Source organism: Cherax quadricarinatus, chromosome 30 (genome assembly GCF_038502225.1).
Source record: "Cherax quadricarinatus isolate ZL_2023a chromosome 30, ASM3850222v1, whole genome shotgun sequence".
Taxonomy (NCBI): Eukaryota; Metazoa; Arthropoda; class Malacostraca; order Decapoda; family Parastacidae; genus Cherax; species Cherax quadricarinatus.
Genome location: NC_091321.1, coordinates 3,565,923 through 3,588,511, shown reverse-complemented (window position 1 = coordinate 3,588,511; position 22,589 = coordinate 3,565,923). Strand labels below are relative to the sequence as shown.

The 22,589-nt window shown below is 39.3% G+C and overlaps 1 protein-coding gene across 2 annotated transcripts in view; it reads right to left on the bottom strand.

Annotated features, from left to right (window-relative positions):
• LOC128692602 (uncharacterized) overlaps positions 1–22,589 on the bottom strand; it is a 47,459-nt gene that overhangs the window by 19,948 nt on the left and 4,922 nt on the right. For both annotated transcript variants that reach the window (XR_011392600.1, XM_053781788.2), the window contains exons 3-5: positions 21,669–22,367; positions 19,616–19,807; positions 411–587 (exon numbers count right to left, since the gene is read on the bottom strand). Coding sequence is in view for 1 of the 2 variants with exons in the window: in XM_053781788.2 (XP_053637763.1) it covers positions 411–587; positions 19,616–19,807; positions 21,669–22,367 (1,068 nt within the window). In the remaining variant the exon portion in view is untranslated. The remainder of the gene's footprint in view (positions 1–410; positions 588–19,615; positions 19,808–21,668; positions 22,368–22,589) is intronic.

Genomic DNA, 22,589 nt, shown 5'->3' with positions numbered 1-22,589 from the left:
ATTTTATCGTTCAGGTAAACCAATTTAATCTCAAAAACATCTGTAGTTATAACTAAATTTTAAGGCTGCCCACAATGCTCTGCATAATCAGGAGATTTCTGTAAAGTATGCCAAAGTTGTCAACTATTCCTGTATTAATTGTATTATATAACTTTTTATGAATAGAGACTATCATTATCAAAAGCAAGAACTAAGACCATATGGGTCATCAAGTCACTAGTTTACAATAAATGAAGATTCATGGATAAGAATGAACAGATAAAACCCTAGAAAGTATTAGACCTTGCTAATGAGGTTACATTTAAAGCTCTAGAAAGTAGACCTTACTAATGAAGTTATACACATTCCTTTTTCAACAAATGGAGAAAACTTTCTCTATACAAATCTAAAAATTTTCAGATTCAACCAACCTTGAAAGTTTTGGTGTTATTGGACGCAGGCTTATTTCGTAGGTAATGCAGACATATCCTATCTCCTTTCATTGAAATTCTTGCGGAGCGTACTGGTTCGTCTTCCTCCACAGCGAATATTCGTTTTACCGTCAGTAAATTTTTCTGGGTGCAAAGACAGCTGCGCAGACAGTCAACCTGGCATGTGAGCTTACAACAGTTATCAGTACAGTATAGGTATACATAGTATAATACTGTGGCTAATTAATACTACCTACACTCAACTATAAAAGTTTGCAGAGATAGCACTTTGCTCCTCAGGACTTGCATATCTGGTCATGGTGATTGGTGATACACACATACCTTGTTTAAAGCTCAGGGTGAGTTCCAAGATTTTGGAATGCTTGGGAGGCAGTGCTTAAAGGGGGATTAAACATTTAAGAGGTGAAAATCAGTTTCAAGATTTACTAGACATTAAATATATTACATATATATTGAAAAAGTTGTTCAACATCAAGCAAATGGCTATCCATGTATGTAACACACTTGAATGATCTTGTGTGTGTGATGGAAATTTGGTTAGCAGCAAATGATGGTGATCAATTAAGTTTTAACCTTATCTCTTTAAATAAAGCTTAAAAGGAAACAAGTAACATCTACATGCTCAATAATAACCACATGGAGACAAACATGTGAGGTTGACTGATTTATATACTGCATTAGTGGTTTAGACATTATTCCCTGTATAATCCAGCAGAATAGAATGCTGTATGTCTTGACATGAGAGGAGAAATGTGTGAGAGTTGCAAGCTCTGGCATCCTGACTCACCAAAGTAAAACAAACTTCTAAGGTACCATTCCTCTAACATTTTTTTTTTTTAACAAGTTGGCCGTCTCCCACCGAGGCAGGGTGACCCAAAAATCCCCAAAAAGAAAATACTTTTATCATCATTCAATACTTTCACCTCACTCATACATAATCACTGTTTTTGCAGAGGTGCTCAGAACACAACAGTTTAGAAGCATATACATGTAAAGATACACAACATATCCCTCCAAACTGTCAATATCCCAAACACCTTTAAAGTGCAGGCATTGTACTTCCCATTTCCAGTACTCAAGTCTGGCTATATAAAAAAAACTGGTTTCCCTGAATCCCTTCACTATATATTACCCTGCTCACACTCCAACAGCTCATCAGGTCCCAAATACTATTTGTCTCCATTCACTCCTATCTAACATGCTCACGCATGCTTGCTGGAAGTCCAAGCCCCTCGCCCACAAAACCTCCTTTACCCCCTCCCTCCAACCTTTTCGAGAACGACCCCTACCCCGCCTTCCTTCCTCTACAGATTTGTACGCTCTCCATGTCATTCTACTTTGATCCATTCTCTCTAAATGACCAAACCACCTCAACAACCCCTCTTCAGCCCTCTGACTAATACTTTTATTAACTCCACACCTCCTCCTAATTTCCACACTCCAAATTCTCTGCATAATATTTACACCACACATTGCCCTTAGACACATCACCACTGCCTCCAACTGCCTCCTCACTGCAGCATTTACAGCCCAAGCTTCACACCCATATAAGAGTGTTGGTACTACTATACTTTCATACATTCCCTTCTTTGCCTCCATAGATATTGTTTGTCTCCACATATACTTCAATGCACCACTCACCTTTTTTCTTTCATCAATTCTATGATTAACCTCATCCTTCATCCATCCATCCACTGACATGTCAACTCCCAAATATCTGAAAACATTCACTTCTTCCATACTCCTCTCCAATTTGATATCCAATTTTTCTTTATCTAAATCATTCGATACCCTCATCACCTTACTCTTTTCTATGTTCACTTTCAACTTTCTACCTTTACACACATTCCCAAACTCATCTGCTAACCTTTGCAACTTTTGTTTAGAATCTCCCATAAGCACAGTATCATCAGCAAAAAGTAACTGTGTCAATTCCCATTTTGTATTTGATTTCTCATAATTTAATCCCACCCCTCTCCCCAACACCCTAGCATTTACTTCTTTTACAACCCCATCTATAAATATATTAAACAACCATGGTGACATTACACATCCCTGTCTAAGACCCACCTTTACCGGGAAGTAGTCTCCCTCTCTTCTACACACCCTAACCTGAGCCTCACTATCCTCATAAAAACTCTTTACAGCATTTAGTAACTTACTATCTATTCCTTATACTTGCAACATCTGCCACATTGCTCCTCTATCCACTCTATCATATGCCTTTCTAAATCCATAAAGGCAATGAAAACTCCCCTACCTTTATCTAAATACTGTTCACATATATGCTTCAATGTAAACACTTGATCTACACATCCCCTACCCATTCTAAAACCTCCTTGCTCATCAGCAATCCTACACTCTGTCTTGCCTCTTAATTCTTTCAATAACCCTATAGAGGAATAAACTTATTCCTCTATAATTTTTCCAATCTCTTTTGTCCCCCTTCCCTTTATATAAAGGAATAATACATGCTCTCTGCCAACCCCTAGGTACCTTCCCCTCTTTCATACATTTATTAAACAAAAATATCAACCACTCCAACACTATATCCCCCCCCCTGTTTTTAACATTTCTGTCATGATCCCATCAGTTCCAGCTGCTTTACCCCCTTTCATTCTACGTAATGCCTCAATCACCTCCCTCACACTCACATCCTGCTCTTCTTCACTCTTAAAAGATGGTATACCTCCCTGGCCTGTGCATGAAATTACTGCCTCCCTTTCTTCATCGACATTTAAAAGTTAATCAAAATATTCCCGCCATCTACCCAATACCTCCATCTTCCCATCTACTAACTCTCCTACTCTGTTTTTAACTGACAAATCCATTCGTTCCCTAGGCTTTCTTAACTTGTTTATCTCACTCCAAAATAATTTCTTATTTTCATCAAAAGTTCTTGACATGTATTTTTCAATACGAAAGAAATAAACTCTTTTAACCATACTGAACACTTGCTGATGCTTGTAGCCAGCACTGTCTTAGCATTCAGAGGATATGTATGCACTCTGCTAGCTACGAGTGCCCCAACTTATGAGTTTTCCGAGTTATGAGCCGTCACTTGGTTGATTTTTTGCTCTCAGTTGCAAACCAAAATCCAAGTTACTGACACGCCGCCACTAATTGGCAGCATATCTAAGATCAAATCCAACTCTGCACGCAGAGGAATATCAGGTACTTTGTCCCATCCCATATGTTCTTCCAAGACATAATTGGAAGGATAATAATCCCACACTAATCCCAGATTGTAGTGAGGCACCTCGTCCCTTGTTTTGTTCTCATATAAATCCGGGGAAGAGGTAACCTCCATTTAAATACTCGGAGTTTTTCCAGAAACATTAATTAAGGTGGGTGGGGTACTGATAGTGGTGGGTGGAGTAGTGATAGTGGTGGGTGGAGTAGTGATAGTGGTGGGTGGAGTAGTCATGGTGATTGGTGGAGTAGTGATAGTGGTGGGTGGAGTACTGATAGTGGTGGGTGGAGTAGTGATAGTGGTGGGTGGAGTAGTGATAGTGGTGGGTGGAGTAGATATGGTGGTGAGTGTAGTAGAGATGGTGGTGGGTGTAGTGAGGGTGGTGGATGGAGTAGTGATAATGGTGGGTGGAGTAGTGAAGGTGATGGGTGGAGTATACATATACAATATTTCTTATTTATAAATTTTTTTTTATTATTATCACACTGGCCGATTCCCACCAAGGCAGGGTGGCCCGAAAAAGAAAAACTTTCACCATCATTCACTCCATCACTGTCTTGCCAGAAGGGTGCTTTACACTACAGTTTTTAAACTGCAACATTAACACCCCTCCTTTAGTACATTTAAAAACCTGTAACAAAAGAAAATGGGGTGGTTTTTTGGGAGCTGGAATGGATTAATAGCATTTCAGTTAATTTCAATGAGGAAAATTGATTTGATATACAAGCATACTGAGTTACGAGCTGGGTCACAAAATGAATTAAACTCTTAAATCAAGGTACCACTGTATAAGAAAAAGGTAAAAGACTCAGGAATAATAATGTCAGATAAGCTGTCGTTTGAAGAAATTCAATAAAACTAATGGTGAAAGGCCAGAAAAATAATAGGGTGGATAAAGAGAGCTTTAAAAACAAGAGAAATAATGTCATGATGGTACTACAGTACTCAAATACAGGTACTCTCACATGTAGAATATTGTCCTGTGTGTACAGCTCCACTAAAGGCAGAGGAGATAAATAAGCTGGAAAATGAACAAAGATAGTTTACTGTCTACATAAAGTCAATAAAGCATTTAGACCAATGGAAATGCTTCAACATACCTGGAATAAATTCTCCTGGGTGGAGAACCGAGATATCTAATAATATATACCTGGAAGTAACTGGAGGGTTAGATTACAAATAACAGTGTGCTGGATTAAGAGATACAGGAGGTAGTGTAAATCCAATAAAGAACAGGGGTGCTCTAGGCACAATAAGATATCACTCTGTGAATATCTATGGCCCAAGACTCTTCAATTTACTATCAGCAGAAATCAGAAATCTCTGGAACAAATGTAGAAGTTTCTTTCTCCATAAGCCATGCATGTCGTAAGAGGTGACTGAAATGCCAAGAGCAAGGAGCTAATGACCCTTTCTCCTGTATAAACTGCTAAATTTGAAAAGAAAAACTTTGGTTATTCTTTTTAGGTCACCCTGCCTCAGCGGGATGTGGCCGGTTTGTTGAAAAAAGTCTTGAAGAGGAAACCAAATTGGTATCTCTGCCAAGTACCAGATCAACCAGGTTGTGATAGGTATGTGGGCCAGTGGACTGCTCACAGCAATATCCTGGTTGAAAGGTAATGAACAAGGAAGCCTGGTCAGAGGCAGGGATGCAAGGGTAGAACAGTCCTTGAAACTGGTCACAAGTATGTCACATGTATGGAATCTAGTGATTCTGGAAGTCAAAAACAGGCAAAGCAAGCATCTGTGATGATATTCAAGATAACAGTGGGAGTTATTTATGGTAGTAGTGGCAGCAATGACAATGCAGTGGTAAAGTGTAGGCTTGAAAATGATGGTGGCGGTGGTGGTGGGTGGTGTAAGCTTGTGTTTCTAATGCAAGGTACTGAGAAAAAGGTGTATTATGTCTATACAGCTCAAGAAGGCAGAAATGTTGCAAGAATATGAGGCTTATCGAGAGAACAGTGATGGCTTTAGCTGGAGCTCAGGCTATGAGTCATTTGTTACTCCAAGATCATAGAGGTACATGTTCATTATAAGCTGCACCATCCAGAGATCTCACAGGTGCTGGATGAGTTCAGTATGAGCTGCACCATCCAGATTTTTGTGTGACAATTCAGCATGAACAATTATTTTACATAAAAAGTATATTAAATTAAAATGGAGAGGTAGCAATTAAATAAGCTAGAAGTATAAGATACAATGGACATTGTATGTTTATGGTAACTACATTAAAATTTTGCATCAAATTTAGGATATATAAATCTATAGTGGAGGGAAGGAGGGGTAGGGGTTATCCTAGGAAAAGATGGAGGGAGGGGATAAAGCAGGTTTTGTGTGCAAAGGGGCTTGGACATACAGCAGGCATGTGTGAGCATGTTAGATAGAAGCGAGTGGAGACAATTAGTTTTTGGGGCTTGACAAGTTGTTGGAGTTGAGCAAGGTAATATTTTGTGAAGGGATTCAGGGGAACCGGTTAGCTGGATTTGAGTCCTGGAGGTGGGAAGTACAATGCCTACACTTTAGAGGAGGGGTTTGGGATATCTGTTGTTTAGAGTGACATCTGAACTGTGTGCCTCTGTAAAGACAGTGATTATGTGTGAATGATGGTGAAAGTGTTTCTGTCTTGTTTGGGTCACCCTTCCTTAGTGGGAGACAGACAACATGTTGAAAAGAAAATTTTTTAGATCATTAGATTTTTAAGTAGTGTTCACTCAGGCTGAGTTGTACATGCGGAATATCAAAGATATATTTACTTAGAGTTATATACTCTGTTGCAGCTCTCCAGGAATTGTTGTAGCTAATAATAAAGTGGAATAGATTATAATGGTTAGGTAGGGTTGAATAAGCTCAAAGTATAGGCTACACTGACGTGGTAATAAATATTTATGGTAAGTTGCATATTAACCCTTTCGCTGTCAAGACCCCTGCTCACAAACTTGCTCTCAGTGTCGATTAAAAAAAAAAAAAAAAAAAATCTTATGAAATGATAGAGAATCTTTTCCTGATGGTAATTACACCAAAAGAATGAAATCTGATGGAAAAATTATGGAATTATGCTCTCGCGAAGTTAGCAGTCTCAGTGATATTTACGCATCAGCAATTTTGCCCACTTTGAGCCCTATTTTCGGCCAATTCCATTGTTCCAGTTGACCAAACTCATAGCTATTTCACTACAACTCCATTTGTTCTATCGACTGAGTACAAGAAACTGCCCGATTACCAAGTTCAACTACCCAATAGTGGTGTCAGAAATTGGCAATTTAGCCAATTTCACACAAATTTCAAAAGATGCCAGTTTCAAAATAGGGTCCAGATAAACAATGCAGACATTCCTGGCACTAAAATAACATTTTCTCTGTTCATTAGTCACGTCTCCATGCCCCTCTTATATTACTCTTGCTTTTCATTTTGAATTTTTATTCAAAATGCAGATTACTGCATTATTATAATTGTATAAATAATGTCGACCCATTCGTGACTGCATATTAGACTAACCAGTTGGACACGTATTGGAGGGTGATGTCATTTGTTTACTCTTGAAGATGAACATTTCTGCTACTTTGAGCTCAATTTCAAGGTACTTTTCTTCGTGAAGCCAATCAAAATCATCTCTATTTCTGTAATATATCTTCCATTCTATAAATGAGACTAAGAAAATGAGAATACGTATAACCATGAATTCCATACAAAAATACACTACAATATCGGTTTTAGACCAAAAACATGGTCAGAGTTATTTTTTTCTCATTATGCACTGCATGCTGTAGGATCTTTTTTATACTGTGCACACTCATCTTGCAGACCCATTCTTTCATATGTAGGCCTACCAGCTTTCTCCCACCAGATTTGAAGGCACTAGAATTTTGGCGTAGTATTACAGGACCGACACTGGCTTGCAAAGGTGGTGACCCTACAGATGTAAACAACTGTAGGCCAATATCAAACTTACAATTGCTATCCAAAATCTTCGAGAAACTCGTGCACAGGAGACTATATTCATTTATAACGGCACAAAACATACTCAACCCCTGCCACTTTGGATTCAGGAAAAATAAAAGCACTAATGATGCAATTATAAAAATGCTAGATCTGCTTTACACAGCATTGGAAAATAAGGAATATCCGCTAGGAATTTTTATTGACCTAAGAAAAGCTTTTGACATAGTAGACCATGGCATCCTACTCCACAAACTTGACCATTATGACATAAGAGGCCATGTGCCTGTATATTTCAAATCCTACCTTACTAATAGGTATCAGTATTATTATTATTTATTATCACACTGGCCGATTCCCACCAAGGCAGGGTGGCCCGAAAAAGAAAAACTTTCACCATCATTCACTCCATCACTGTCTTGCCAGAAGAGTGCTTTACACTACAGTTTTTAAACTGCAACATTAACACCCCTCCTTCAGAGTGCAGGCACTGTACTTCCCATCTCCAGGACTCAAGTCCGGCCTGCCGGTTTCCCTGAATCCCTTCATTAATGTTACTTTGCTCACACTCCAACAGCACGTCAAGTATTAAAAACCATTTGTCTCCATTCACTCCTATCAAACACGCTCATGCATGCCTGCTGGAAGTCCAAGCCCCTCGCACACAAAACCTCCTTTACCCCCTCCCTCCAACCTTTCCTAGGCCGACCCCTACCCCGCCTTCCTTCCACTACAGACTGATACACTCTTGAAGTCATTCTGTTTCGCTCCATTCTCTCTATATGTCCGAACCACCTCAACAACCCTTCCTCAGCCCTCTGGACAACAGTTTTGGTAATCCCGCACCTCCTCCTAACTTCCAAACTACGAATTCTCTGCATTATATTCACACCACACATTGCCCTCAGACATGACATCTCCACTGCCTCCAGCCTTCTCCTCGCTGCAACATTCATCACCCACGCTTCACACCCATATAAGAGTGTTGGTAAAACTATACTCTCATACATTCCCCTCTTTGCCTCCAAGGACAAAGTTCTTTGTCTCCACAGACTCCTAAGTGCACCACTCACTCTTTTTCCCTCATCAATTCTATGATTCACCTCATCTTTCATAGACCCCTCCGCTGACACGTCCACTCCCAAATATCTGAATACGTTCACCTCCTCCATACTCTCTCCCTCCAATCTGATATTCAATCTTTCATCACCTAATCTTTTTGTTATCCTCATAACCTTACTCTTTCCTGTATTCACCTTTAATTTTCTTCTTTTGCACACCCTACCAAATTCATCCACCAATCTCTGCAACTTCTCTTCAGAATCTCCCAAGAGCACAGTGTCATCAGCAAAGAGCAGCTGTGACAACTCCCACTTTGTGTGTGATTCTTTATCTTTTAACTCCACGCCTCTTGCCAAGACCCTCGCATTTACTTCTCTTACAACCCCATCTATAAATATATTAAACAACCACGGTGACATCACACATCCTTGTCTAAGGCCTACTTTTACTGGGAAATAATTTCCCTCTTTCCTACATACTCTAACTTGAGCCTCACTATCCTCGTAAAAACTCTTCACTGCTATCAGTATGTCACCATTAAAGACACAGCCTCATCACCATGGCCACTTGATACTGGAGTTCTGCACGGAAGTGTCCTTGGTCCCCTGCTCTTCCTCATTTACATCAATGATCTTCCAAACGTATCCCAACACCTGAAACCCATTCTCTTTGCTGACAACACAACTTATGTCATCTCTCACCCTAATCTTGCCACCCTCAACACCATTGTTAACGAAGAGCTACTCAAAATATCGACTTGGATGACAGCCAATAAACTTACACTTAACACTGACAAAACTTACTATATTAAGTTTGGAAGCAGAGCAGGTGTTGCGCAACTTAACATTAAGATCGACAACACTCTAATTGCCAGACATAATGCGGGCAAATTCCTAGGCCTATACCTCGACAACAACCTGAATTTCAGCACCCATATCCAACACACAACAAAAAAAGTATCCAAAACGGTGGGAACCCTCTCCAAGATATGATACTACGTGCGGCAAAATGCCCTTCTCACACTATACCATTCACTCATTTATCCATACCTCACCTATGGTATTTGTGCTTGGGGATCAACTGCAGCAACACACCTAAAGCCAATAATAACCCAACAAAGAGCTGCAGTAAGAATAATCACTAAATCCTATCCCTGGCAACACATCCCCCCACTCTTCATAGATCTAAACTTACTCCCTGTTCAGAACATCCACACTTACTACTATGCAATCTACATCTACAGGACCTTAAATTCCAATATTAACCTTGACCTAAAATGCTTTCTTGATAGTTGTGACAGGACCCACAGGCATAACACCAGACACAAATGCCTCTATGACATTCCCCATGTCCGAGTAAACCTTTACAAAAATTCAATGTATGTCAAAGGCCCTAAAATCTGGAACACCCTACCTGAAAACTCTAGAACTGCAGACACATTCATCACCTTCAAAACTACCATTAGAAAACATCTTATCTCCCTGATACACCTCATCAACTAACTACATGAAAACCACCTGGTGGTTCACACTTACACTCACTCACTCACCCATTTGACTATAAACACAGAAATACGAATCTTAATCTTAAAATAATGAATCCTAACTAGTCATAAGTTTGTCTGTGATACTCCAATATAGAAACTATGTATTGTGCCAAAATAAAAGCATTCACATTGCTACACTCACAAACTAGTATTTAGTCACTTAGCCATAATACTAACTTACTCCATAATTTGTAATAATTTAGAGTTAAGAATTAATCTAAGTCTGCCCGAAATGCCTAGCCATGCTAGGTGTCCTAGTGGGCCCCCTCTGTAATTAGTATTTTATTACATGTAAACCACACAATAACCAAAATCTGTAAACTCCGCATTGTAATCCTTAGAGAGAATAAACTTGATTGATTGATTGAAGCTGTAATATGTATGATGGGACCGACAGTGAAAGGGTTAAAATTTACATTAAATTCAGGATATGTTTTGTGACATTGTTTTCTCTTCAGATACTGCTTTAATATCCTTCATAAACATGTCAAAAAAAGAAAATGAACAAAAATATTTAGGTGAGAAAAACAGTAAGCACAGTTTCAATGAAATACTATTGTCAATTTTAAATTTAGAGGTTGTGTGCTAACTAAAAGTAAATGGGTCTCATGCCTGGCTCGTGCTGGGCTGAGAAGGATGCAAGTTGATTTACAGGTAACAGTACCTAAGACAGGTGTGGCCTATTATTTACCCTTTGAGTTCAACTGGATATTAGACAGTGGGGAAGGATAAACTAAGGTATACTTGTACCATAAATAAAGCTCTGTTCCTACAAAAAATAAAGACAAGATATGACAAGCTCAACTCTGCTCCTCTCTCTACAAATAGTTAATTACCAATACAGCAGATAATTACATGAGGGTCAACTAGTGAGGTTAGTAGGCCTGTCAAAAGCAATTTGTCATCTTCTGCCCAATAATTATCACTGTCATCATTAAACCAAGTTACACATATGCCAAAAAAAATTGTCAATACAACAATATCTTGCACAATACAGTTTTGAACAGTACAGGTTTGATATAATACAGTTTATAAATTTAATAAATTTAAAAACATAAATTTTATTTAACTATATTATGCACCAATATTGTACTCCTGCTATGTACATACAAGACCAGCGCAATGCAAACATTAGTATTGCTCCAGACTCTGAGCAGTGAAGTTGTGTAGTCTTAGACAGTACATACGTATACACAGTTTTTTCTTTATTGTATAAAGCACTGATACCCCTTTTATATGCAAATGTGAGTGGAAAGAGGAAATGCAATGACCCTGAGTGTACTAGTAAACGTAAATGGTTAACATTAGATGAAAAACTAGAAATTATAGAACATGAAGGTGCATCATATGCTAAAATAGCACATTACAACAAAATGAATGAAACATCGGTACGTGCTCATATAAGGAAAATGAATGAAGCATCAGCACATGCTCATATAAGGAATAAAGATATAATAAAAAGACGTGGAATGCCTACAGCATCTTACATGTCAAAAGTGATTGTTAAAAATCATAGTTCTGAAATGGATAATATGGAACACCTTTTAATGTTATGGATTGAAGACTGCAGCCAGATGACGATTCAAGCTAAAGCAGCAAGTCTCTATTCAACGTTAAAAAAAGAAAATGGTGATGAAGAGGAAAGTTTTTTGGCAAGTCGTGGTTGGTTTTACAACTTTATAAAGTTTATGGGACCCCATAATGTTCAAATTGCTGGTTAAAGTGCCAGTGCCGACAATGAGGCAGCTGCAAGATTTCCTAATTATCTAAAAAAATTGAGTGAAGAAAATAGCTATAAAGACAAGCAAATTATTAAATTAGATGAAATGGGTTTATTTTGGAAGATGATAATGTCACGCACTTATATGGTAGAAAAAGAACCTTCACAATCAGGATATAAAATCTCCAAAGACCATTTAATGGTTTTATTAGGTGGGAAAGAATCTGGTGACTTTAAATTAAAGCCTGTGCTGGTGTACTGAGAGGAAAATCCAAGGGCTCTTAAATCCCATTAAAAGTTGCTCTTCCTTGACTTGGCAGTCAAGTCAGAAAACCTGGGTAACAATCAATTGTTTGAAGACTGGCTTGCAAATTATTTTAGCCCTGCAGTTGAATGTTATTGCAAAGATAATGACATGGATTTTAAAATTTTGTTGCTATTGGACAATGCACCAGGTCATCCTATTTCTTTTTCTGACTTGAATGAAAATGCCAATGTAATTTTCCTGCCACCAAACACATCATTGCTACATTTAAGGCCTATTATTTAAAATGTACCTTTGCACAGGCCATAAAAGCAATGATGGGAGAAAATGCCATAAATTCAAACACATTTTGGAAAGGTTACAATATCTGAAATGCAACTGAAAACAAGTGAATCATGGCTTGGAGTAACTGCGAGCAACATGAGAGTTGTTTGGCAATTTCTTCTATCTCAATGTTTCACTGAGTTTGCTGGTTTTGAATCCCATACTGAAACTGTTTGTGAAAACATTATGTAGCTTTGAAGAGATCATCTCAGAAGCTTAGGATTGTGAAAATGTGTCAATGCACTGACTTACATTCCGATGAAATTGATGATGGAACACTTATGGAAATGGATCAGCAATGTTTATATGAAGAAACAGAAGAAAATCAAGAAGAAAATGCTGCACCCACGAAAGAATTCACACTGGATGAACTTTTTTTTTTTTTACTAGCACACTGGCCGATTCCCACCAAGGCAGGGTGGCCCGAAAAAGAAAAACTTTCACCATCATTCACTCCATCACTGTCTTGCCAGAAGGGTGATTTACACTACAGTTTTTAAACTGCAACATTAACACCCCTCCTTCAGAGTGCAGGCATTGTACTTCCCATCTCCAGGACTCAAGTCTGGCCTGCCGGTTTCCCTGAACCCCTTCATAAATGTTACTTTGCTCACACTCCAACAGCACGTCAAGTATTAAAAACCATTTGTCTCCATTCACTCCTATCAAACACGCTCACGCATGCCTGCTGGAAGTCCAAGCCCCTCGCACACAAAACCTCCTTTACCCCCTCCCTCCAACATTTCCTAGGCCGACCCCTACCCCGCCTTCCTTCCACTACAGACTGATACTCTTGAAGTCATTCTGTTTTGCTCCATTATCTCTACATGTCCGAACCACCTCAACAACCCTTCCTCAGCCCTCTGGACAACAGTTTTGGCAATCCTGCACCTCCTCCTAACTTCCAAACTACGAATTCTCTGCATTATATTTACACCACACATTGCCCTCAGATATGACATCTCCACTGCCTCCAGCCTTCTCCTCGCTGCAACATTCATCACCCATGCTTTACACCCATATAAGAGCGTTGGTAAAACTATACTCTCATACATTCCCCTCTTTGCCTCCAAGGACAAAGTTCTTTGTCTCCACAGACTCCTAAGTGCACCGCTCACCCTTTTCCCCTCATCAATTCTATGATTCACCTCATCTTTCATAGACCCATCCGCTGACATGTCCACTCCCAAATATCTGAATACATTCACCTCCTCCATACTCTCTCCCTCCAATCTGATATCCAATCTTTCATCACCTAATCTTTTGTTATCCTCATAACCTTACTCTTTCCTGTATTCACTTTTAATTTTCTTCTTTTACATGCCCTCCCAAATTCATCCACCAACCTCTGCAACTTCTCTTCAGAATCTCCCAAGAGCACAGTGTCATCAGCAAAGAGCAACTGTGACAACTCCCACTTTATGTGTGATTCTTTATCTTTTAACTCCACGCCTCTTGCCAAGACCCTCGCATTTACTTCTCTTACTACCCCCTCTATAAATACATTATAAATACATTAATTGCGAAGACAGAAGATGCTTTTGACTTCATAATGAATGCGGATCCAAACACTGAACAAGGCATTACAAAATGATATTCAATGCTATAGATATGTTTTTTTATTTTTTATTATCACACCGGCCGATTCCCACCAAGGCAGGGTGGCCCGAAAAAGAAAAACTTTCACCATCATTCACTCCATCACTGTCTTGCCAGAAGGGTGCTTTACACTACAGTTTTTGAACTGCAACATTAACACCCCTCCTTCAGAGTGCAGGCACTGTACTTCCCATCTCCAGGACTCAAGTCCGGCCTGCCGGTTTCCCTGAATCCCTTCATAAATGTTACTTTGCTCACACTCCAACAGCACGTCAAGTATTAAAAACCATTTGTCTCCATTCACTCCTATCAAACACGCTCACGCATGCCTGCTGGAAGTCCAAGCCCCTCGCACACAAAACCTCCTTTACCCCCTCCCTCCAACATTTCCTAGGCCGACCCCTACCCCGCCTTCCTTCCACTACAGACTGATACTCTTGAAGTCATTCTGTTTTGCTCCATTATCTCTACATGTCCGAACCACCTCAACAACCCTTCCTCAGCCCTCTGGACAACAGTTTTGGCAATCCTGCACCTCCTCCTAACTTCCAAACTACGAATTCTCAGCATTATATTTACACCACACATTGCCCTCAGATATGACATCTCCACTGCCTCCAGCCTTCTCCTCGCTGCAACATTCATCACCCATGCTTTACACCCATATAAGAGCGTTGGTAAAACTATACTCTCATACATTCCCCTCTTTGCCTCCAAGGACAAAGTTCTTTGTCTCCACAGACTCCTAAGTGCACCGCTCACCCTTTTCCCCTCATCAATTCTATGATTCACCTCATCTTTCATAGACCCATCCGCTGACATGTCCACTCCCAAATATCTGAATACATTCACCTCCTCCATACTCTCTCCCTCCAATCTGATATCCAATCTTTCATCACCTAATCTTTTGTTATCCTCATAACCTTACTCTTTCCTGTATTCACTTTTAATTTTCTTCTTTTACATGCCCTCCCAAATTCATCCACCAACCTCTGCAACTTCTCTTCAGAATCTCCCAAGAGCACAGTGTCATCAGCAAAGAGCAACTGTGACAACTCCCACTTTATGTGTGATTCTTTATCTTTTAACTCCACGCCTCTTGCCAAGACCCTCGCATTTACTTCTCTTACTACCCCCTCTATAAATACATTATAAATACATTAATTGTGAAGACAGAAGATGCTTTTGACTTCATAATGAATGCGGATCCAAACACTGAACAAGGCATTACAAAATGATATTCAATGCTATAGATATGTATGCTGATAAAAAGAAAAAACTTTGCAAACTACGTTGTTCAACTATTTTTCAAAATAAAAAACATGGTATGTACATTGTTTATTTATAACTGCAATAAAAATCTTCGGTACTACTATTTTTTCATTTTTTAACATGCCTATTGTCCCCCACCAAGGCAGGGTGACCCAAAAAAGAAACACTTTCACCATCATTCACGCATAATCACTGTCTTTGCAGAGGCACTCAGATATGAGAGTTTAGATGTCACTCCAAATAGCCAGTATCCCAAACCCCTCCTTTAAAGTGTAGGTATTGTACTTCCCACCTCTAGGACTCGAGTCTTGCTAACTGGTTTACCTGAATCCCTTCACAAAATATTACTCTGCTCACACTCCAACAGCTTGTCAGGTCCCAAAAACCATTCATCTCCATTTAAGCCTCTCACACATGCCTGCTGCATGTCCAAGCCCCTTGCACACAAAACCTCTTTCACCCATTCCCTCCATCCTTTCCCAGGATGACCCCTACCCCTCCTCCCCTCTACTACAGACTTATACACCCTCCAAGTCATTCTATTTTGCTCCATTCTCTACTAAGCAAACAGTAAATATTTTTGCAATCTGATGCATTTAATCATATTGTTGGAACACATTACGTCAAATCACGTTATAATAATACCTTGATCAGTATGGTATTGCATAATACGATATTTTTTTCTGACATGCATTAATTGTACCATGCATGGTGTTGCTGTACTATTTTGCATTAATATTACTTCATATAACTAGTGTTCTGTTTTAATAGAGAGTTTTACTGCAAAAGAATTCATAAGAGATAAGATAAGATAAGATTTCGTTCGGATTTTTAACTCCGGAGGGTTAGCCACCCAGGATAACCCAAGAAAGTCAGTGCGTCATCGAGGACTGTCTAACTTATTTCCATTGGGGTCCTTAATCTTGTCCCCCAGGATGCGACCCACACCAGTCGACTAACACCCAGGTACCTATTTGCTGCTAGGTGAACAGGACAACAGGTGTGAGGAAACGTGTCGAAATGTTTCCACCTGCCGGGAATCGAACCCTGGCCCTCCGCGTGTGAAGCGGGAGCTTTAGCCACCAGGCCACCGGGCCACATTACATTACATTTAATAATCTTATATTTAGACAACTCAATTGTCTAAAGATATTATTATTAAATGCTTAGCATTTAAATAATATTTTTTTATTATTATCACACTGGCCAATTCCCACCAAGGCAGGGTGGCCCGAAAAAGAAAAACTTTCACCATCATTCACTCCATCACTGTCTTGCCAGAAGGGTGCTTTACACTACAGTTTTTAAACTGCAACATTAACACCCCTCCTTCAGAGTGCAGGCACTGTACTTCCCATCTCCAGGACTCAAGTCTGGCCTGCCGGTTTCCCTGAACCCCTTCATAAATGTTACTTTGCTCACACTCCAACAGCACGTCAAGTATTAAATACCATTTGTCTCCATTCACTCCTATCAAACACGCTCACGCATGCTTGCTGGAAGTCCAAGCCCCTCGCACACAAAACCTCCTTTACCCCCTCCCTCCAACCTTTCCTAGGCCGACCCCTACCCCGCCTTCCTTCCACTATAGACTGATACACTCTTGAAGTCACTCTGTTTCGCTCCATTCTCTCTACATGTCCGAACCACCTCAACAACCCTTCCTCAGCCCTCTGGACAACAGTTTTGGTAATCCCGCACCTCCTCCTAACTTCCAAACTACGAATTCTCTGCATTATATTCACACCACACATTGCCCTCAGACATGACATCTCCACTGCCTCCAGCCTTCTCCTCGCTGCAACATTCATCACCCATGCTTCACACCCATATAAGAGCGTTGGTAAAACTATACTCTCATACATTCCCCTCTTTGCCTCCAAGGACAAAGTTCTTTGTCTCCACAGACTCCTAAGTGCACCACTCACCCTTTTCCCCTCATCAATTCTATGATTCACCTCATCTTTCATAGACCCATCCGCTGACACGTCCACTCCCATATATCTGAATACATTCACCTCCTCCATACTCTCTCTCTCCAATCTGATATCCAATCTTTCATCACCTAATCTTTTTATCCTCATAACCTTACTCTTTCCTGTATTCACTTTTAATTTTCTTCTTTTGCACACCCTACCAAATTCATCCACCAATCTCTGCAACTTCTCTTCAGAATCTCCCAAGAGCACAGTGTCATCAGCAAAGAGCAACTGTGACAACTCCCACTTTATGTGTGATTCTTTATCTTTTAACTCCACGCCTCTTGCCAAGACCCTCGCATTTACTTCTCTTACAACCCCATCTATAAATATATTAACCCTTTGACTGTCGCAACCCCCAATCCTGAGGTGTCTGTCTCCGGGTGTCGCAAAATTTAAAAAAAAAAAATATTTTTTCTTATGAAATGATAGAGAATCTTTTCCCGATTGTAATGACACCAAAAAAACGAAATTTGATGGAAAACTGACGGAATTACACACTCGCGAAGTTAGCGACCTTGGCGCTGTTTACAAATCGGCGATTTCGCCCACTTTGAGCCCTATTTTCGGCTAATTGCATTGTTCCAGTCGACCAAACTCATAGCTAATTCTTTAGAACTCCATTTTTTCTATCGATTGAGTACAAGAAACTGCCCATTTACCGATTTCAACTACCTAATAATGTGGTCAGAAATTTGCAATTGGCCAATTTCACAAAAACTAAAAAATATGACAATTTCAAAATAAGGTCCAGAATGAACAATGCAGACATTCCTGGCTCTAAAATAACATTTTCTTTGTTCATCAGTCATGTCTCCAGGCCCCTCTGATATTACTCTTGCTTTCTATTTTGAATTTTTATTCAAACAAAAAATTGAAGACTTACTATTATGTAGACTACTGCAATACTGTAATAATTGTATAAATAACATCAACCCATTCATGACTGCATATTAGAATGGCTAGTTGGACATTTATTGGACAATGGGATCATTTGTTTACTTTTGAACATTGGCAAAAATCAAACATTTCCCCTACTTTGAGCTCCATTTCTAGGTTCTTTTTATAGTAAAATCAATCAAAATCACCTCTATTTCTATAATATGTTTACAATTCTATCAAATGAGACCAAGAAAACGAGAATACAACCATAAATACTATACGAAAATAGACCACAAAGTCGGCATTTTAATTAAAAAAAACAGTCAGAGTTTTTTTTTTCCCATTATGCACTGCGTGCTCCAGGATTTTTTTTATATGGTGCACACTGACCACACAGACCCATTCTCTCACATGTGGGCCTACCAGCTTTCTCCTGCTTGATTTGAAGCCGCTAGAATTTATGAGTATATATACGTCAAACACGGTACCTCGTAAGACGTATACATACGGCCGCGACAGTCAATGGGTTAAACAACCACGGTGACATCACACATCCTTGTCTAAGGCCTACTTTTACTGGGAAATAATTTCCCTCTTTCCTACATACTCTAACTTGAGCCTCACTATCCTCGTAAAAACTCTTCACTGCTTTCAGTAACCTACCTCCTACACCATACACCTGCAACATCTGCCACATTGCCCCCCTATCCACCCTGTCATACGCCTTTTCCAAATCCATAAATGCCACAAAGACCTCTTTAGCCTTATCTAAATACTGTTCACTTATATGTTTCACTGTAAACACCTGGTCCACACACCCCCTACCTTTCCTAAAGCCTCCTTGTTCATCTGCTATCCTATTCTCCGTCTTACTCTTAACAATGTCAGGTTGGTTTTAAATTCTATTTTAAGTTTGTCTAAAATGCTCTGCAGTACCAGAGGCTTTAAATAAATTGATATAAATGTCACTAATTTTGTAACAACAGATTATTTTTCAAAATATAAATTCATTTACCTATTTATTAATTTATTATTTATGTGAATTCTATTATGTGAACACTCATAAAGCAGGGACTTGCTCTACTATAAAATAAAATATAATTATAAATAATATTTAAGTGGCACTTAAAAACATATAAATAAAAATTCTAAAAGGTTAGATAGACAAGTTATTGGTTGTCTTTCATTTCCTATACATCCTGGACAGAGAATTTTTCTGGGCTTCTATTTAATTAGCTGACTTATTAAATAAATTTTTTAAGGCATTTATAGAAGCCCTGGTGATAGCAGGATCTATTAGTCTATCCTTGGTAAATATGTAAACTACTAATGACTGGTGGCCAGGACTGTACCTGGAGAATAAGTCTATAGAAATTATTGGGCCAAAAACATTACTAACTTACAGTATATTCAGTTATTTTCTCTTGGATACTCATTGACTGTGGTGCACTCTCCATTTGTGAAGCATTTCCTATAATCTGGTGAATTTTTTCTCGGATAGTGACGGCAGAATTTTCCAGAAGGGTAGGAGCAGCCACAGCTCCACCAGACTCACTCTTGATCACCTCCAGGGCCTTCCGGGTGGCCTCCCGTACCTAGTCATGAGGACATTCATTAATACCAGAAATAGTCTGCTAAGAGTAAATAGACAACCACAGCACCACCTAACTTCAGTACCACCTTCAGTGGTACTGAAGTTAGGTGGTTAAGAAGCACTGTTACCTATAAAGCACTGCATGGACCTGGCTGACCCTACATTTCTTCACAGATAACACAAGGTGGTGCACATCCAGTCAGATAAGCCAAGGCATAAAATGTCAATGGGGCAGATTTGAAGGCATGAAAATTATTAATAAATTTATGTAGAACACAGCTTCATCCTGTGTAAATTTATGTGGGTCACAGTTGAAGGGCTAAAATTTCAGAGGGGCAAACTGAATGACAATTGCCATATCAGAGCTTACACTGTACATGCCACCCCCCCAAACAGGCTGCTTACTCTCTTTTAAGGTAAAAACATAAATACATGTATAGAGTTGGCTGGAAATGCCCCAACATTGCTCATGTAAGGTTTATTTATGATATACATACATAAGAAAGAGCTATATAAGGAGTGCCCTAGGCCACCCAACACAAAACAGGTCCCATAAAGGGGCCCTACTTACACTATGTACAGTATATATATGAAAATGGCTGATGGAGTGGCTGATGCTACTTGGCACAGCAAAAATATCTGGCAGATAATATGTCTGTTGCATTAAATTAAGCAACTGGTTGTACACCACAGAATGCTGAAGGGCAGTAAGGACTGCTGTCAATCATAGAAATCAAGATGGCTCAGAGGTGTCCATCCAATCACGGCGTAAGCGAAGAATTAATACATGAGCAAAGAGGGGTTTTGTCCACATAGCATTGAGAAAATAACAAGTGGAATGGGGAAGATATCATTAAGGTCAGACTAGTCTCTGAGCACAACTTAACCCCAAAACAACAGCTATTAGGCAAGTTACAAGTTAGAGTTGGTGATGTCAATTCCAATATGGGCACACGGTGACGATAATGATACAGTGTATAGGGTATGGTATTCAACTAGAAGACATTTCCTTATAATAAAGTACCATAACCCTCACAGTGTGTCATTATCATCATCATAATATCAGTATATATTACCATTTAATCTAGGTAGTAGGTTGGTAGACAGCAACCGCCCAGGGAGGTACTACCGTTCTGCCAAGTGAGTGTGAAACGAAAGCCTGTAATTGTTTTACATGATGGTAGGATTGCTGGTGTCTTTTGTCTGTCTCATAAACATGCAAGATTTCAGGTACGTTTTGCTACTTTTACTTACACTTAGGTCACACTACACATACATGTACAAGCATATATATATATGCCCCTCTCTGGGTTTTCTGCTATTTTCTTTCTAGTTCTTGTTTTTGTTTATTTCCTCTTACCTCCATGGGGAAGTGGAACAGAATTCTTCCTCCGTAAGCCATGCATGTCGTAAGAGGCGACTGAAATGCCGGGAGCAAGGGGCTGGTAACCCCTTCTCCTGTATATATTACTAAATTTGAAAGGAGAAACTTTCGTTTTTCCTTTTGGGCCACCCCACCTCGATGGGATACGGCCGGTGTGTTGAAAGAAAGATTACCATTTAATACATGGGCTCATTGTCTTGCAATCAGAAATTGCAGAGGTAATTCTTATTGTTTTCAACTATTTATTTCTTATTATATGAGCCATAATTAAATGCTTTACATTGTGAAGAGCATAACAAAACACATAATAATTTTATGAAAGACATTATAAAAGCTAATGCAAATCTTTCACATTCAAATGTAAATAACTGTAATGTTAAGTGTTTGAAATTGAGAAATATGTTAACTAAAATAAGTATACAGAAATATATAAAGAAAATTATTTTAACAAAGTGAAGAAATAGCTTAAGAAGCCTACCAACAAGGAAGTGTGAACAGTTGAAATGCTGGGGAAGGACTTCTGACACTTGTCATTCCAGTCTTGTGCTGCAACACCACAAACCTCAGCATCATCAATGGCAGTATCAACCTCTTGGGCAGAGTCTGCTTGAGTCAGACAATTAAGAACAGCTTCTAGACGTCTCTCCTCTTCCATCCCACTTTGTCGCAAGTCAATTAAGCTGCGGTGCTCCTCTTCCAAGTCGTTTAGTGATGTCTTGTTCTGTTGAGCCACTCTCTCAATTTGAACCAAAAGATCATTATGGTCTTCCTTCCATTTAATGATTTGTTCCTCATAATAATCCAGTTGACTTCTTGACTGCTGGCAGTTGGTAATCCACGTTCGGACAATATTTTCTTGATCACATCTTAGCGACTCCAGTTTCTTACTGATGATTTTAGGACTATCTCGTCTAGGTCTTTTTGCTGTTGTTACAGAGATGCGAACAGCTCTTAGAGATTTGATAAGTGCCTCTGCCAAATAACTGATAGGAAACTCAGTTGCAAAAGTCGCAAAATGTTCTTTACGGCAGTTGGGACAGGTGAGCCGACTATTGCCAATAGTAACAGTGATACAACTAGTACAGAAAGTGTGCCCACATGGCAGATTACGGGGTCGACGTAGCTCTTCATCATACTCGGTGAAACATACTTTACATTCCAAAGGGTTATCTTCATCCTGTAGGGCAGGATAGCATCATCAGTAGTTACACTATAAAAACTAAAAACTCTTCTGTAAAGGCTACACTAATGCAAGTGTTTCTCTTCTGTAGAAAAGTATGCTATTTCTTAAATCTGTTACCCTTCTTAAGAAATGAACTACAGTACATACTCTTCCATAAGGGCATATGGTCAGAGTATGCTGTTAATTTTCTGTGGAGAAAAATGCAGTGGTAATATG